The 18,995-nt window shown below is 51.3% G+C and overlaps 1 protein-coding gene across 1 annotated transcript in view; it reads left to right on the forward strand.

Annotated features, from left to right (window-relative positions):
* The window catches only part of CDYL2 (chromodomain Y like 2), a 161,906-nt gene extending 143,289 nt beyond the window's left edge, over nucleotides 1-18,617 (forward strand). Inside the window, exons 4-7 of the mRNA XM_043435235.1 lie at nucleotides 1,296-1,468; nucleotides 7,287-7,497; nucleotides 9,269-9,412; nucleotides 11,972-18,617. Of these exons, the coding sequence (XP_043291170.1) occupies nucleotides 1,296-1,468; nucleotides 7,287-7,497; nucleotides 9,269-9,412; nucleotides 11,972-12,130 (687 nt within the window). The 3' untranslated portion in view covers nucleotides 12,131-18,617. The remainder of the gene's footprint in view (nucleotides 1-1,295; nucleotides 1,469-7,286; nucleotides 7,498-9,268; nucleotides 9,413-11,971) is intronic.
* The last annotated feature ends 378 nt before the right edge of the window (nucleotides 18,618-18,995 follow it).

The following is an 18,995-nucleotide window of genomic DNA, read 5'->3' on the forward strand; positions in this document are numbered from 1 at the left end:
TACGATGATGATTTTGTAGTCAATTCTTACATTGAGTTTCTGACACATTTTCTACTTTCTTTGCAGGCTGCTTTTCCTTGCAAGTCAGTTTTTCTTCCTGAATATAGTTTTCTTTTTCTTGAAGTGCATCCTTTTTTAGTTCTTCCAGTGAGGGCCTAAGGCTAGTAAGCATTCTTTTACTGAAAATTCTTAATCCTTTTTATTTTTCTAACCTTTTTAGTTTATATTGGAGCATAGCTGATTAACAGTGTTGTGATAGTTTCAGATGAACAGTGAAGGGACTCGGCCATACATACACATGTATCCATTCTCCCCCAGACTCCTCTCCCATCCAGGCTCCCATATAACATTGAGCAGAGTCCCCTGTGGTACACAGTAGGTCCTTGTTGATTATCCATTTTAAATACAGGAGTGTGTACATGTCCATCCCGAACTCCCTACCCATCCCTTCTCCCCATCCTTCCCCTCTCAAAAATACCTGATCTTTACCCTTGCCTCTGAATGATGGTTTAGCTGGATATAGAATTTGTGTTTAATGGTTATTTTCCTTGGCACCTGGAAAATGTTACAGGTCACTCTGGTGCCAAAGCCCACTTCCCATGTGACCTGTGAGCCACATAAGCATCTTAGTGGAATTAAGGATAAGCAAGAGAACATTGTTATAACTGGATATACGGAACTGCTCAATTACATATTCAATTGGAGAAGAGAACTGTGATGGACAGTATTCCATCTTGAGACCAAAAGATACAACCTGATCCTAGGTAGCAATGTTTATATAAATGAGTGTTGGTTTTGGGTATATGCTATGGTGTTAGCACTTTGTATCCTCAGCAGCATTGATATGTATATACTCAAATAAATGACTGCTGCTATGAAAAAAAAAAGCAGAAGCAGGAGCATAGTTAAACTGGGCCTTCTGGTGACGGCTGACATACCTCACCTGGGCTGTGCGTAGGAATATTTTCCCATACCTTGGAAAGGGCCAAATAAGCAATGCTGGTGGAGGACATGCTGAGATTCGGCAGACTTAGACGGCTCCACACCCGGCCTCCGAGCCTGCAGCCACTGACCCCTCTGGCACCGGCGTGGTGCTCTGTGCTGCTTCGGGGAGGGCGCAGGGAGTCGGGTTTGGGTTTCTTTGTTTGGTCTGGGTGTGGCGTGTATGCAGGGGAGGCTCCCTGCACCTGCAGAGCAGATTCACTCTCCTCTGCACCCAGGGATCTGCAGGTCTGGCGGTGCTCTGCTTTTAGAGGGACCACTCACCATTCCCACAAATCCGTCTCTGCCTGCAGATCATGAAGGAAGTGCGGCGTGCGCTCTGCAACGCAGCCACGGACGACAGCAAACTGCTGCTCCTCAGCGCTGTGGGCAGCGTGTTCTGCAGCGGCCTGGATTACTCCTACCTGATCGGCAGGTTGTCCAGCGACCGGAGGAAGGAGAGCTCCCGGATCGCGGAGGCCATCAGGTGAACCCTGCTGGAGTTTGGACATGTGGGGGGACATGCCTAGGTTTAGCTTAGTTAAATTTGAATTTCAAACAAGGAAGCATTTTTTAAAAGCATAAGTATATCCCATCCCATGCAGCATTTGGTATACACTTATACTAAAAAATCATTCAGTCGCTCAGTTGTGTCCGACTCTTTGTGACCCCATGGACTGCAGCACGCCAGGCTCCTCTGTCCTCCTCTGTCTCCTGGAGCTTGCTCAAATTCATGTCCACTGAGTCAGTGATGCCTTCCAACCATCTCATCCTCTGCCACCCTCTTCTCCTTTTCTCTTCAATCTTTCCCAGCATCAGGGTCTTTTCCAGGGAGTCAGCTCTTCGCATCACGTGGCCAAAGTATTGGAGCTTCAGCTTCATCACCAGTCCTTCCAATGAATATTCAGAATTGATTTCCTTTAGGATTGACTGGCTTGATCTCCTAGCAGTACAAAGGGTCTCTCAAGAGTCTTCTCCAGCACCACAATTCAAAAGCATCAGTTCTTCGGTGCTCAGCCTTCTTTATGGTCCAATTCTCATATCTGTATGTGACTATTGGAAAATTGTTTTATGTTTATCTGAAAGTCAGAGTTTAATTGGACATCTGATATTTTCCTGCCAAAATTAGAGATGCTTTTACACTCTAGGTTATATCGCACTTTATTTTTTTGATCAAAAAGAGATTTTATTTCCTCATGTTAAACCCAGCTTCTGGTAATGCCTAAGTATTATACACACTAATCCCACCCCCTACCAGATGGTGAAATCTTTGCTTTTCTGGGCGTCCCAGCCTCATGGAGCTGCCACGGCTCAGCCATGAGGAGGAGGATGGACGTGGACAGCTCTGTATACGCAGACCCTTGGGTGGGGAGCATTCCCCTCTCTTGCATTGCCGTTGTGGCACAAGCTGGGATCCTGGGGAGGACATCCACTCCCATAGATCAGTATCTCCTTTGGGACAGTGAAGGGTGGTTACAACCTCATTCTTTACAGATCTGTCAGAAGCAAGTGAGTGTGACTTCCAGCAAGGCTGTCACTGGTCCTCCCCCCTGGGAAGGGCACACACCCACCACCACACCTTACGTGGACTAAGTGCCCCTTCTCCAGGGACCAGGTGGCACCCCTGAACCATGACTTGTCTGGGGACCACATGTCCCCTGGACCACTGGTTCTCAGCCCAGGGAGCTTTTCCAAAATCCAGAGGCTTGGCCCCATCTCCGGGAACTTTGGACTTGATGAGTGGGGGGAGCCTTGGGGGAGCATGTCTTGGGTTTCAAAATTTCTTTGGTGATTCTAATATGAAAGCAAGATCAGGAAGCCCTGCCCCGTGCCAACCAAGAGGCTTCTTCACATTGACTGAGCGCACCAGAAATCAGAAAGACCCCCTGGACGAGGGCACGGCAGCCCACTCTGTTATTCTTGCCTGGAGGATCCCATGGACAGAGGAGCCTGGTGGCCTATAGTCCATACGGCGCAAAGAGTCAGACACGGCTGAAAGAGGCTTAACACACATGCACCAGAAGTTTTGGGGCCACAGTGTGGAGAAGCGTTTCCCAGAAAACTTTCTGCAGCTTTCCAGAGAAGCATCGTGAATGAGGAGCCCTGCTGATAAATGAGGTCTGTCCCCTCTCCTGTGGATTTTCCAGGCATGTAAAAAAATTTACAGTCTGAGAGGTCTCTTGTGAAAGAACTTCGTTCAAAATCTAGCAAGGCCGATAACGTATTTTGGCCACAGAACCTCGTAAGCTGCTGGCGTCCCTTGCAGTTCTCACGCACGATCTCGGCTGGGCTGAGCCCAGGATCTGGGCCAGACACGCGGCCGTGGCACCTGAGCCATGGTCCCTTCCCATTCTGATCGTTTCCTAAAGAAAACATGCCTGCACCTGGCCCGGGAAGCCGCCTGCCCTCTGCAGATGTTCGCTGAATGAACTAGCAGATGTGGGAAGGGTTCGGATGACTCACTCCACAGAAGCCTCATTCCGGGACCCAAACAAAGCTGTGTGCTCCATCCTGGCAGAGAGGCTGGCTTCACCTGAACCCCTAACAGGGGAGACCATGGCCTGCTGGCCGGATGCTGGAACAAGAAGGAGTCAGATAACCTGCGTGCAGTATTTGGTCCATCCCTGGCCCATAGTGAGTACTTAGAGCTGGTGTAAAGAATGACTTTTACTGTTCTTCCTGTTACTTCCAGCCGTGAGGTCTAGCTGAAACCCTGGATCTGACGATGGAGCGGGCGTTGGGGGGGGGCCGGGGTGGCTGTCACATGAGCGCCTGGTGCCCACATGCCCCCCCGCCCCGTCTCGGCCGACTTGGCTCTGCACCCCAGGGCTCCCGTTAGAGGGAACAGGTAGCAGGGTCACAGTTGCCAAGTGCTCCGGGTGGACTCCGGACACCCCCGCTGCAGGATTTGGCTCTGAGTCTCCTGCGGGCCAGGAGAGGAGATCACGGACCACTGGGAACAGAGTGAAAGCTGTGTCTGCCCTCACCGGCCGATGCGCTGACCGTGACAGAGAGCCATGTGCCAGGCACTGAGCTGGTGCTGGGTGGACCCTCACATTGAAGTCTCTGCTCTCATCTCGGGACACACCACTGGCTTTCTCGTTTTACAAGAAGCCAAATGAGGCTCCAGAGACTAGGCGACTTGTCCCAGGTCTCCCCACTCGTTAGGGGCAGTGTTGAGGCTGGAGGCCAAGTCCTCCAACCCCCAAAGTTCCTGATCCTCCTGCCATGTCGGCCCAGCCTGCAGCTTCCGGCACGGGCTCAGGTTGAGTGGAGGCAGCGATGAGGGCTGGCATGAGCCCGAGGGACTCTGACACGGGGGGAGACGCCAGGCATCTCCCCAGCGCTGCCCTGCCACTCTCAGATATCTGAGCAGCAGCATCTGTAATGCAATATCCTGTTTGCTGTCTGGCTTCCACGTCCAGCACACCCTTGCGATAGAGATCTCCTGCTCGAGGTGAGATGAAAAGGAAGGGGAGTGTGGTCTGCTCATCGCGTTTTTATATCAAGGAAATGAATATGCAAGTCTGCTGGACTGAATGGAGAAGGGAATGGCAACCCACTCCAGAATTCTTGCCTGGAAAGTCCCAGGGACAGAGGAGCCTGGCGGGCTGCAGTCCATGGGGTCGCAAAGAGTCGGACATAACCGAAGCAACAGCAGTGAGCATGCTGGACTGAAACGGGAGGGTGGGGTTGAAGGGTCAGAGGGTTGGAGCTGAGCACGCTTGGGCCCCTCTGCCCTCCTCGGGGGTCTTTGGTGCCTGCGCACAGGGCTCAGGTTGGAAACAGCAGCGTCAAAGTTTCTGGGGTCTGGAAGAGGCAGCTCCCGGAGAGTCATGAGGGCCCAAGTGACTTTCTGGAAGGACTGTTGTGTGGATGGTGAAGTAGAGGGAACAGGAGTATCAGAGGGACTGCAGCAGGGGGGCGTCCTGATAGGGGTGGGCCCCCTTTACTGAGAGTGTGCAACAGAGGCTGTGATGCATCCTCAGGAGGCGATTCTATGCCAAGTGGAAGATTTGCCTCTCTTAACGTCCTTCCCAACTGTGAGATCCAGGATCCTGGAGTTGTACCAGGGGGGTTAGGAATGGGACATCTGTTGAAAATTCCAAACCCAAACCCCGTGGTTCCAAGGACCCTGCAAAGAAGCCCCACATCCCCCTGCAGATTCCAAATTGCATTTGGCAAAAAGCACCTGTTAAAACCAGTGACTGGGGCCATGAAGTTAGGAAGTGAAGCTTGGAAACAGGCCACTGGAAAACCAGGACTCAGAAGGCCATGGGGCCACATTTCCCTCTGTGCGGCAGTGTCCTTCTGGGGTCAGCTGCACTGGGCCAGCAGTAGCTGAGATGTGTCACAAAGAGTCTACTCACAGAGTCACACAGAAATCAGGAAATCCAACGGCTCAAGCCTGGGTGCATGCTTTTGCGACAACACATAGGTCCTAAGATAACCCCCACTTCAGGAGTGTTAAGCCATCTTCTCACAGTTTAGTCCAATCCTGGCATACCACTGTGATACCCAGATCTTTTGAGAAGAATTTGGGGGAATAGTATCAATTGAGAAGAGAGAAATCAGCTTGATGTTTGTGTAGGTTAAGTATTTGCTGCTGTAACAAATGAACCCCCAACATACATAATAGCTTAGCTGTGAAAGAAGTTTACTTCTTGCATATGTGAATGCAGAATAGATATTACTGATCAACCCATGGCTGTCCTCCAAGGGGTGAGTCAGGAACCAAACACCTGCCATTTTATGATTCAACAAATGTGTTCCAAGCTTGCTGAGCTTGTCAAGCTGAGAGGGCCGGGAGGGCTGTGTGGTGGGAGATTTTCTTGTACTAGGCCCAGAAATGTGTATCTGGTCTCTACTCACGTCCCATCGGCCGGCACCTGGTTACTTGGGCATAGCCAGCTGCCAGGGAGACTGGGGGCCATGTCCCAACAGTAACCCCAGGAGGAAGACGGAAGGGAAAACAGGTCTAAGGACCAGCCGGTGCATCCCTACCACACATCCACCATCCTTGCTCTCTTTCTGGGAGATGACTTACCAAGTGTTCATCTCTATGTGCTTGGAGACCAAGCAGTGCATGAGGCAGACCTGTGAGTTTCCTTAAGGAACTGGAAGAGGAGGAGCATTCAAGCGAGCAGCAAATAATTGGGATAATTGCAAGTCCCGATCATGGAGTTTTCCAGGAACTCTCAGAAGGCCCAGGAAGCCCCTGGGTGAGAGAGAGGTTAAGAGAGACAGGAGATGGTGCTGGAGGGGGAAGTGGAGGCAGACCAAGGTCACGACCTGGAGTCTGGATTTTATTCTTGCAAGTTCCTGTTAGTCTCCAATCTTCCACCTAAAAAGAATGAGGGATGCAGGCCTTACTAGACATCCTGGGTTTTTCCTCCATGTCCAGATGAACGTTAATGTTTTATGGACCTTATAAAGCAGCTAGGGGAAAGGTGAAGAGTGTCCTAAGCCAGACGACCAGAGGTTGTTGTAGGCGTCCCTGTTTAATACTCAAGATGCATGCTATAACCTTGCTCGGTGCAGGAGGACAGGGAGGCGACATTGTTGCCTGATCTGTAGCCATGGAGCCAGATGCCTCATGCCCCCAGGGGAGCCCAGCATCCTTCCCCAATTTTGGCCAAAGCCACACAAACACACAGACCCTCATCAACATTCTAGAACCACACTCAATGAGTCTGGCATGCCTGTAGGTAATTCAGAATCAGACAGTCCTGAGACTGAAAGAACTCTTTAAAGGTCATCAGTCCCCACCTGTGCCCAGGGTCTAAAGCTTGAATTCCCTCTACAGCATCACTCACGATGATCATCAGACCAAACTTGGGGTACCTCCAGTAAGGAGGGGTTCATGCTGCCAGAGGCGCCCACTCCACCCTCACCACTGCCCTTGGAACATTCCTTCTCTCCTTGAGTTCAAATACCCCTCCTTATCACACCCTCCTTTTAGTTCCGTTGTGAGCGCTAACGTTCAGGGTGTCTTCCTTAAGGATATTTGCTCTTCATTACTATCTTGGAGGTGGAAGGGCAGGGTAGCCAGGTGCGGTGCTGGGACCACGGGCTTGACCTGGGACCCTCTGGGCAAACCGTGGTCACCCCATGAGTTTTCCCCTGAAAATCTGACGCCAAGCTCTGTGCCATGCCTGTGCCCGTGGCTCCGGGCTCCCCTGCGAGCTCCCCTGATCACTCGTGCGTGCTTCCCAGCACCTGGGCGGGCTTGTTCCCACCTCGACAGAATCAAGCGTGTCCGTAAGTCCGCTCACCTGCTGAACAGGGTCCTCTCTTTCCCCCAGGGACTTTGTGAAGGCCTTTATCCAGTTCAAGAAGCCCATCGTGGTGGCGATCAACGGGCCCGCTCTGGGCCTGGGTGCCTCCATCCTGCCCCTCTGTGACATTGTGTGGGCCAGCGAGAAGGCCTGGTTCCAGACCCCGTACGCCACCATCCGCCTCACGCCCGCCGGCTGCTCCTCCTACACCTTCCCCCAGATCCTGGGCGTCGCCCTGGTAAGCCTGCTCCTGCGGCACACTTGGGGCCCCAGAGCACCCCTCCTCTGTCCTGCTGTGTAGGACGTGGCCCTTCCCGTGGGTGGAGTCCCAGGGCTGCTTCCTCCCCGTGCAGTCTGCAGGTCATCTCAGCTGCTTCTGCCTCCCGGGGTTGCTGCCCGCCGGTGTCTACACAGCCTGCCCAGCAGGTGGATTGCAAGGTGGTTTGGACTCAGGAGCCAAGGCCACTTTCTGCAGCTCACAGCCTCAGCAGTGGCGGGCAGATGAGGCAGGCACTCTCCCTGTGATCTTGGCCTCTGTGCTCTGCCCCGTTCCTCCTGGCCTTGGTGGTCACAAACATATTAACACTGCAGAGCCTTGTCTCTTTCTTTCATTTCAATCATTTCTGAAACTCCAAGAATGTTCCCGACTGAGACCTGTTCTTGCCAGCTGACCACGTCCCGTTTGGCTTCTTCTCCTTCCTCGCATTCCTCCTTCCTGAGACGGTGTCTCTTGTCTCTAAATACGTACAGCGTGTGTTTGTCTTCAAACCTCCAACTAGATGCATCCACTGGCTTGTTACCAACCACCTGACAAATTTCGCTCCTCGGGCATGAAAGGTTGTCCTTTGGGTCATCGTGACCCCCCAGAGGGGAAGCGTGTGCACAGATCCAGAGGCTGGGAGAGCTTGGCATTTCAACATCTGCCTCAGAGCAGCTAAAGCGTGCAGGGCCAGGAAGGGGACGGGAGGGGAGGCCGGTGGACGGCAGTCGGGGAGGGCGTTGGATGTTCCGCTGTGGGAAGGAGGCGGGGGGACCTGTCCTGAAGGAGGGAGGGCCCACGGCCGTCCCGCCCTGGTTGTCAGTGGGAGGGCCAGGCATTGGTGTCAGGGCTGGGCGCTGTGCCCCGCCTCTGCCTTAACCTCATCCACGCAGCTCGTCCCGGAACATGAATCACAGTGGCACACTTCTCAGCTGAGAGAAGTCCTTCAGGGAGCAGAGTGCGGGGGGCTCTGCGGAAGGCAGGAGGGGCTTCTGCTCTTGGCTGCTGGCCAGTGTCTGCGTCCAGCCCCCGGCCCCTGGAAAGGATGCATTCTCTGTGTCAGGATCTTGTTGTTACTCAGGACCTTTTGGGCAGTCGGTGAAGGAGACACCTGAAGTGGCTTAAAGGGAGGTGTGGGGGGAACAGAGAGTTCAGTGGTTCCCGTAACTGGCAGGTCCAGCAGTAGAGCCCCTGTTGGGGGTGCCAGGCCCCGGAACCCCAGTGCCTGCAGGGCTCTTGTTCTCCATCCGTCCTGTCCTTGCAGCTCCTCCTCTCCACGGAGCAGGGACAGACACAGCGGCGGGTAGCCCTGGGCTGAGCACCTTAAGCCGCCAGAGAAGGAGGAAGATTCTTCCCCATCCTCTGCAGCTTGGAGACCTCACAGAGAGCTTTAATGTCTAGGGTGGCTCTTCTGCTCATTCCCACATCAGCCGTCAAGGATGGGGCGTCAACTCTAAACTGTCCCCAGTCCCTCGTGGGGGGTCTGCCATCAGACGCGGGGAGGGGTATTGGGCGGACGAAGCTCCTGTAGGTACATGGCTTCTTTTGGGAATTTAACGGAAGCTGGGGGCCCTCTGCTCAGAAAGACGCATACAGACACAAGTGTTGGCAAATAGTTTCCGCGGCATCTTTGGTCCCCAGTTAAGGATGCCGCCTCTGAGAGCTGGGACCATCACCCACAGCACGCTCACTCGTTAACAGACTCGGAGGCGTACGGGCTCTCAGCCTTCTCCTGCTTTTGCTTTTTCAGGCCAACGAGATGCTGTTCTGTGGGCGGAAGCTCACCGCCCAGGAGGCGTGCAGCAGGGGCCTGGTGTCCCAGGTCTTCTGGCCGACCACGTTCAGCCAGGAGGTCATGCTGCGGGTCAAGGAGATGGCCTCCTGCAGCGCGGTGGTGAGTTCCCGCGTCTCTGCGCGCTGTTCTCACAGCAGACCCATTTCACAGAGGGGGCAGCAAGACTAGAAGGGAGTGACCGACTTGCCAGAGGTCACGCAGGGAGTACGTGGAGAGGCCCTGTGTGGTTTAACAGAGGCCGAGTCCCGGTGCTGAGAGCTTAAATCCAGAGGGAGACAGTCACCCACTGTTAGCTGTGCCCACGTCAGCTCCGGTGTGGAAACCTCAGAAGAGATTTATACCTTGGGGTGGAAGTGATGCCTTAAAGTTCCTAAACTTGCACGGAAACACAAATCATCTATGGTTTTCAAAGAAATGGGAAGCAAAAGCAAGTAAGGGCAGGGCACGAGCCCGCTGAGAGACGAGAAACAGTAGTTCTACCGCCCTGGTCCCTCATTTCTCCTGCCCGCCCAGCGCGCGGCGCATTTAAAGTCCACAGTTCGACTCTGAAGACCCCTTGGAAACTAGTTAAGTGAATGACACCTCCGTGGAGGCACCGGGTTTTAACTGTCAATTTTCTCTCATAAAAGTCGCTCTGAGCGCTGTGTGGAAATACCCCGTGGCAGGGGGGAAAGAGCAGGGCAGGAGAAAAGGCGCTCTGAGAGCAGAAGGTCTGGACACTGTCTGTGCTCCAGCGTCATGGGGAGCTGGGCTGGACTGTGGGGGCCAAGTGGCCACCCGCCCCTTCTCCCCATCTACCCTGAGTCCCTACCCGCGGTCACTCACCTCCTGATGGCCCCCGCCAGCCTTTACAGACACCCACTGTGTCAGCGCTGCCCCCAGGGAGCCTGTGGTCCCAGGGCCGGTGGCGGGGTGGGGACAGCCCTGCCTTCTTGGTGGTCGTTTGTCATGGGCTGAGCCCTTCACTCAGCTCTTTATGTGGATTCTGTTAATCTTCCCGATGACTCTGGCGGCCAACTCTTTTCCCAGGACTCTCTCTCTTGTGGTTTTAGCCCCGAAGATCTCAAGTCCCAGGAAACTGCATGAGCCTGGGCAGATGGGTGGTTGGTGCCATAGGGGTCGCTGCCTGCAGGGGTGGGTAGATGTTCTCAGTGGGGTAAACGGTGTGAGTGAGGGCACATGGGGTTCAGGCAGCAGCTCCTGGTGGTGTGAGCTGGCACACAGGGTGTTGGGGGGCCATGAGGCTGAAAAGGCAGGAGGACAAAGACCCCAAAGCTCCCCTGAGGAGTCTGACCTCTGGGGGTGCTCAGACAAAACCGGCTTTTGGAGAAATCCTGCAAGGAAGACTCTCCTGTCCACAGATAGGAGTTCAGGAGCTTTGGGGTGATTCACCTGAGACAGGAATCTCCCCCATAGCTCCCGGAGATGGTGATCTTTGGAGAAATTTGGGGGAGGGAAGAGGTATCCTTCGTCAGTCGGCCTTTTCTTACCACCCGTGAGCCTCCAGCCCAAGCTGAAGGATACGGTCACTGCCCATTTCCAGCTTGCTTGAGCAAGGGAGCTCTTGTCTTGCTTTTTTTTTTTTCTGTTTGAAAGCGCTTGGTGAGACTGAGAACTGAAGTCCCCATGTCCGCAGAGAATGGGCAGGTGAGTAGAAGGATGCTTGGACACTTTGCTACCAGCTGTGCCTCTGCCAGACTGAGGCAGCCGTGGGGCCTATGGAATCAGCCAGGGGTTTGCAGGGCATGTGCACCAGGCAGCCGCGGGCAACTTCCCTTCCTTGAGCTCGGGTCCTTCATCTGTAATGCAGAGATAAACATACTGCCTCTCTGTGGAGTTAACTTGAGGTGGAAATACACGAACCCATGGGGAGTGCCTGTCATAGAGCCGCCAGGCTAATGGTGGTGGCGGTGGCTTTGCTGTCGCTGTGATTGCTACAGTTGTTCTTACTCGTGATCATGATTATTATTGCTATTTTTACCACAATGGCTACTGCATTCCTGATACTCCAGTTGTTAATACTGCTGTAATGTAATACTATGGTATTATTGCGATCACTGACATTACTGTGGTACTATAGCTCTGTTACTGCTGTTACCATCATCACCACCACTCACATTCCTGTTATCACTGCCATTGCTCACTACTGCCATTTATTGCCGTTGTTACTACTCGCCGTGGCAAGGATTGCTCCTTTTATTCCTACTGCTTTCACTGCTAAGCCTGAGCAAGGGCCGTTGCTGTCGAGGTGGGTCCTGTGGGTACTTTGGCAACCCGTTAGCTCACTTCATTATCTTACTCTGTGATCCCAGCCATTCTCGAGTTAGGTAGCGCACGGAGGTTAAAGCAGTATTTGCCCCGGTTTTTTCCTGACATCCATAGAAAGTGATACTGAGTATCTGCCACCCTTGGGTAAAAGACCAAGGCCTTGCAGTCAGGGTTAACACAGGTCCCCCTCAGCCATCCCCGGGACTGAGGGCTTGACGTCTGGGCACCCATGCAACCTGTTCCTGGTGTCGCCAAGGGGCAGAGCCTGGGGAGCCCGGGGCCACAGGAGGCGCCGCCTCTGGCTGTGGACATCGGGTTACCCAGGCCAAGTACGTCCCTCGGGAGCAGAGTCCCGGCGCCTGGCTCACGAGGCTTGTGTGTCCCCTGCAGGTGCTGGAGGAGTCAAAATGCCTCGTGCGGAGCTTTCTGAAGTCCGTGCTTGAGGACGTGAACGAGAAAGAATGCGTCATGCTCAAGCAACTCTGGAGCTCCTCCAAAGGCCTGGATTCCCTCTTCAGCTACCTGCAGGACAAAATTTACGAAGTCTGAGGGCCTGGCCCTGCAGGGCCCCTGCCTTCCAGCTCCGCCCGCGTCGCGGAGATCGGAGCCCCGTGTGTGCCCGGCCGAGGAGTCTGTCCGGCATCCCTCTGTCCCTAGGGTGTGTCCCTCTCCTCGTGTCCTTTGCTCGCCCCTCGTTGGTTTGGTTTGTGTGATGATGGGAAACGCAGCGTACTCGGCCTCCCGCCCCGGGGCCCCACCCCAACCCCCAGCTGGCTGGAGGGCCCTCGAGGGCTATCTCTTCCCAGGCCTTTGCCAGGCGCCCTTGTCTTGCCCCACTTGCTGAGATGCACCATCCTGGTCCAGGAAGGAAGACCGGTCCCCCCGCCCACCAACCCTTCTGACTCAGGCTGTGTCTACACAGTGCCTCTGACGTGGAGACTCAGCTGCCATGGCTCTCTCTGGTTAAGGGCAGATCCAGCGACTGGGGGGCGACCAGTCTTAGGGGATTTTCCAGAGCAGTGAGCAGAAAGAACGCTTGTGTGGAGCTGGCCTCAGTCTCCTCTCTGACGCATGTCTGTGTGACTTTTAGGGCTTGGTCTTAACAACCCAACCGAGTGATTTACAAAACCCAGATATTGTACATTTAGGAGCGTTTTGTTAAATATATATTTTTTAAAATGATGTAAGTGGAAATTCTGATAATTTATGTGTATTATATGTAAAGCTAGTTTTGCAAAACACATAAACTACTAGGAAAGCGGTTTTCTTTTCCCCTTTAATCAGACTTATTTAATTTATTTATTTTTGTTTATACGTTACGATATCTGTTGTTCACACAGATACTATTTTCATACTGCCCTGGACCAAATCCCACACAGGGTTCGAGCTGTTTGGTGCATTATAGCAATGAACCACATTGAAGTAAAATTCAGAGAGATAGAAACAGAATTTCTAGGATTCAAAAGAACAGCTCTGCGCCAGATTCTCTACGTATAAAGCAGTTCTGTGATCACTGAATACTTGTTCTTAGGAGAAATCATGGAAAGGTCTTCTCTTTGCCCTGTTGCCTTTAAGGAGATAAAGGGGCCTCCTGCCTGAATGGTCCTGAAACACAGCCAGTCCCTAATTCCCGGTTGTCAGGAACAGGTGGGGACCGGGCCCCCTGGGGGTTGCATACTGTTGAGGGACACTTCTTCCTTTGGGGCTTGACTTTCAGAGTCCCTTTTCTCCCAGGGCAGTGGTGTCTGGTTGGGGCCTTCCAGAGAGGTGGGGGAGAGTCCCCACTCTATGGAGCTGTCAGCAGCAGGTCTAAGTCTTTCTGCCTCCAGAAGTCCTGTTTTCAGGCTCTTTACTCCCATGAGGGAGCAGTAACCAGGGATTAGGCCTCTGCCCATGGGCCACAGAGGGGCCCCAGTGTTTGTGTTCAGGCTGTCAGCCCAAAGTCCCCAGATTGGCCATGGGGGAGGAGGGGTTTTGGTCTGGGGCCTTGGTTTTGGTTGCAGAGGAGAGGGTCAACATCAGGGTTCAAGCAGAGAAGTTACAGGGCCATCTTCTTCTGTGTGGGGGTCGCACACCAGAGAAGGTTTGGTTCTCAGAGTGGCAGGATCTTTCCATTTCCACCCAAGCCCCCGAGTGTTCTCAAGGACCTCTGCTTGCCTGTTCCCTCCGCCCTCTGTCAGTCAGCAGCCCCTCCTGACCCTTCCTTGGAGAGAGTGGAGGGGCACAGCTGAGGAAGGGGAGGGGAGCTGAGGGAGGGTCATTGCTGCAGTTCCCTCTCCCTCTCTGGTCCTCTTCCCTCCTCTGGAGGCAGCTGGACACCCTGGGCCGGGCAGGTAGAGGGGACTCATGGTGCTGAGCTTTGCGTTTTGGAGGACAGGTGGAGTCTCTGCACTTGAACTAGAGACTTAACCTGGGTTCTCCATCCTTCAGATGGTCTTGGCTCCCTCTGCAGGAAGCCCCATTCCTTTTCCTGTGACCTCAAGAGAATCAGGGAAGAGCACACGTCTCACTTGCTTCTCCCTTCGGCAGGGAGACAACTGCCTTGGCTAAATCCATCCACAGGAAGATGGGTTGAAGTCCTGTGTACACCACCCCCACCCCCTGCCCGCCAGCGTGGTCCACGTGGGATCCTGTAGGAACTGTTACTATAGGGAAACACCCTCCTTTGCCCAAATGCCTGTGGTCACATCTCTGGTTTTGTCTCCTCCTTTGAGAAAGCCAATGTGCGCTCTGTCAGAGCCCCTAGACAGCCTCCTCCTTGGCAGGTAATTTCTCACCCATCACTAAGTCGTCTAAAGAAAGAGCACCTTGCTTTCTGTTTACCTTCTGGGGCAACCACTTCATTGTCTCTAGCAGCAGAGTTAGGATTCCCTTTGGAGATGGAAGGCAATGTTTGGAAATTTCTTTGGCTCAATGCCCATCTTTGTCCCCTGCCAGAAAAACCAGAAGTGTTTTAGCTTTGGACTAAAACGTAGCTTTGGATCATCAAATCCAAACTTCTAAACACCTCCAGGATCTCTGATGATAAGGTAGGAACGTGAAACCATCACTCAGGTGGAATACCTGGGGCTAAGGGGCAGGTTCCACGTATAACAGGAGATGTTTTACCCGACAGTCTGTGTTTGGGCTGTTTCCATACAGTCAGTTCAAGAAGGATGTTCCACAAATTGGGCAAAAGTCAGTTTAATCTGTTGGTTACAGGGTAGACCAAACCACTGAGTTTTTCACTTTCTGAATAGTTGCTTTGATAATGCAGAGATGAGATCCAGGTAACTTATGGCCAACCAACATGGGCTGAGATTCGCCACACCTGTGGCTGTGCCAATGTTTGTCCTCCGTAGCTTTCTTGAGATGGGGCCCAGGTTTTCACTTCTTCCCTTCTACCCCAGAACCTTCTCTCCATCCACACGATCCTTTCTCCCCTCTCTCTACGGCATCTCGGCCCCTCCCCACCCAGTCGGTCACATCCCAGAGCCTGGGCAGGTCTTAGAGGAATTGCACTTGGTCTTGGTGGCCGCATCCTGGGACTGCCTTTGGGGCAGATGAGGGCGCTTCTTTAGTCAAGGAGTCTTCTGCCAGTGCAGTCTGTGCCGTCCCGTGAGGCCCGCGTTAGGACTCCCCTCTCCTCCAGCCCCTGGTGATTAGCGGCCAGGGTCTTGCAGTGGAAGCATCTGAGTTAACAGCATGGTTCAGGACGGCTTTTTGGAGAACTATGCGAAGATGGTCAGAGCTCCTCACCATTTGAATGGCTCGGCCTAAGGCTGATATGCCCATATATCCCTTCCTGCTCTGAAATAATGTCTGTGGGTTGAAAACCATCAAAAATGACCCTCTAGGAAATGAAATTGGATAACTCTAAGAAGCTAGTAGAGAATTGATTTAAAATGTTATTCTTGTTTGGTATAAAGTAAACTGGGAAGTGTTCTCTCTGAAGCATGAAAATATGTTTTTCCCATGTGGAGTTTAGTATGAGGATGGAAAAATGATAATCACAGTAGACTTTGACCAATGCAACTCTATTTCCAGATAACCATGTTGAAAAATAGCCTTCACTGGATGCTGAATTGCATTTCCCATGATTAACTGTTGGTTTAAAAAATTTTTGTACACTTTTTTAATTTGAAATTTAGTCACATTCATGTAATTTTCCAAGCCAGTTTCCGTGGAAATTTTTTTAACAAAGAGAAATATAGAAACACCTTCAGATCTTCTTAAGTGAATATTTAAAATGCAGAATTGCTTCTCTTCTATGTTTCTGTATTCAGATACTGAGATCTGTTGTATATATTAGTTTAGACATCCTCACTAATATACACAGTATTTAAGACTCTAAATGAGATTTCTTAAGTATTTTATTTTATTCTCTGTAAATGGTTTTGTATGATCTTTAAAAATCTACACTTTGCTTTTGTAGATATTTAAGGGAAACCATTTGGGGGTTGTCTTGCATGTATATTTTTGTTGTAGATAAGTGTTGCTTAGTTATTTCTGCAAATTTTGGTTGAAATGCTTACAGACTTTAATACAGTATATATATTTTCAGAATATAAACTTTTATATTTCTGTGGTAAGTTAGGATCTGCGTTTTAGGCAATCTTTTCCATTAATATCACTTGTTCTTTCAAGAAATAGCATTCTGGTTTGGTGCCAATGGTTTTCTGTTTTTTTTTTGTTTTCCATTAAAATCGCGTGCTCCTAAATTGTTAGAGAGCTGGTTAATTTTCTTTTTCTCAAAGTAATTGAGTTTGAAGTATAATTTGAGAAAATGTATTGAATTTGTGAATAAGCCTTACCATTAGGATCAGTAAAATTTTCCAACCTTTGCAACTACATATGTAGTTGAGGATCTCCCCATAAATTCTCACTGTGTGGCAGTTGATGGAGTTTGTGAACAGAGCCTTAAGCTTGTTGCAAAAAAAAAAATGGTAATACGGGTTGTTTTTTTTAAGCAGCGTAAGCCATGTGGATGGACTCTGTGCAGTCTGTATGCCATGGCTGATCTGGAGAGTGCGGCTGAGTTGACGGCAGCAGGGACCAGTTAGACACCTGGGTGATTGTCTTTGGCCATATGAAGGGGCCCCGGTTCTGGAGCCCCCTTCATGCTGTTCATGTGGTGTAGACACGGTCACAGGGAGGGCTGCTGGTCCATCATTTGTTTTGAACCAACGGCATTTCCTGCTCCTGACCTTGGCGGTTGACCCCAGGTTCCTTGCAGGTGACCTGGGAGCGTCCAGTCTGGCTGCGGTCAGCACTCCTTGAGAGATGTTAACAAAGTTTACATGTGAGTCTTACTGTGTAGACAATCTGAAGTTGATTTCGGTTGTATCATCTGCATTCCCACATGTCCTGAGTGTCTTGTCAGTGAACTCGGTGTGTTAAGCCATGCTGAACCTGGGTGTAGCAGGGCAGAGGCAAGCTAGCTGCACAACACGCATGCCACCTGAGCCGGTCACAGTCCACTCTGGGCTGTCTGAGTGGCGCATAAGTCGTGGAGCGCACTGGATGGGCGTCCACCAGGATCTGATAAAACCAAGTAAAATTTGAAAATTAAATTTAAAAAAATGATTCTTTCTCATTGGCCATGCTCCTGTAGTTACCTCCTGGTTCTCCTTATCAAGGTTTCAAAGATGATCTTGAGACCAGGGCCATAGAATGGCTAAAGTCAAGTTATTCCGTTCATCTCAAAATTCGTGCTCATAAAGCCAACCTATCTTCCACTAAGATGGAGACTGGCTTCAAATATTTGCAGTGTGTGTATGTCAATCAGAAAAACTGACGTCTAGTTTTTAGCCTTTGCTCTGACCTCTCTGTGGGTTGACCCTGCCTCGTTGGCCCAACACCTGGCCTCACTCTGGAGCTCATTAAGGTGACTCTGGGCAGTTTGGAGGGTGTGGAATTTTCCGTCTAGTATTTAATATGTCCCTGTGCCATTAGTCCCAGCCTGAAGTCATTTGCTGATGCCCATGTTGACAGGATTGTGAAAATATTGCCTTTCATAAAACCAAGGACCAAAGAATTCCATTATTCCAGCAAAGCACGAGTTCCATAGATTGTGGGCACATTTAGGCAGACGTGTGCATACTTCATGGCACAGAGAAGCTGCCCCCACCCACCAACCTCATGCTCCCCCTGGCTGGCCCTACAGAGGGATTTGTCATCCCCTCGTGAAGGCTCTGAAAGATGAGTTTCTCGGATTGAAATGCGCAGTCCCAGGCGGGTGTTCCTGCTGTGTAGTCCCAGCCTTTATCCATGTCAGTACCATAGAGAGTGGAGGTCTGGCCTTCTTCAGGGTCCCTGACCAGTGTATGATTTGTCCATCTGTGTAGACGCCTCCAGCACGTGTTCTTCAGACGTGTCTAGACTGAGCAGCCAGATCCTACAGTTGCCAAATTTCCACCTCCTTTTTGTTCTCCATCAACCCATTCCACTTCCTATTTAGCCCTGGAAGAAATCTCTTCACTTCTCACACTAGGTAGATGCCCCATGCTCATCCACAATGAAACCATTCAACCATCGGCCGGCTGAGAAATGATCTGATACTGAAGAAGTGGGATTCTAGTGGTAAGGCTTATTACCAAACCTCTGATAATGAAGCAGGCTACCAAAAAACGTATCCGGCCCACCCTGGGAGTGTTCAGATTTGATCATGGATCTAGCACACACACCAAAATCCAAGGAGACCTTTGCAAATTAGGCTACTCATTTTCTTTCGCCAGGTTATCATGGGAAAGTCTTTAACTAGTTCTGAATATCTGTAAGTATGAGTACTTCATAGACTTATAAAGCAGGTACACGGCCCCTTTCTCACCACGCTGTAAATATTACCTGAGACTGGGTGCAGTACTGAGGGATAATAATCTTCTGATTTATCAAATGCTGACTGTCTAGAGCAAATTGTACACTCTCTTTGTGAATGGTCCTGTAACGTGTATGAACACATTTCTGGGTGCCTTAGAAGTTGTATTTTTCATGTGTGCTAATATGCAGTATTTATACATTGTGAGAAGCTGCTTTGAATAAAAAGGTTGAAACTTGGTCTGCATTCACTCGTGTCGTCCTTTTGGCAGCCTGGCAGGTGAAGTTCACAGACGAGTTCTGTGGTTTTCAAACAGAGAAGTTTCTAAGGTCTCCAGGGGGTTGCAGCAGCTGAGGCTTCTAGGTTGTGTCTGGGTTCCTGGGGAGCAAAGGTACCTCCCGCCCACATCTGCCTTGAGCTTCAGTAATTCAGGCTGGTAGATTGCTGGGGGGCAATGGGTTGGTAACCGAGGACCTGGAAATGGGGAGGGGTGCAGGTAGGATTTGTCAGAAATTGGTAGGAGCATGCACCCCTTCCCTGGTCCACCCAGAATGTTTCTTTGCATAGCGATCCTTCCTCACTGGAGATAAACTTCTACAGAGCTTGGTTTTATACAAT

Source organism: Cervus canadensis, chromosome 18, assembly GCF_019320065.1.
Source record: "Cervus canadensis isolate Bull #8, Minnesota chromosome 18, ASM1932006v1, whole genome shotgun sequence".
NCBI classification, from domain to species: Eukaryota; Metazoa; Chordata; class Mammalia; order Artiodactyla; family Cervidae; genus Cervus; species Cervus canadensis.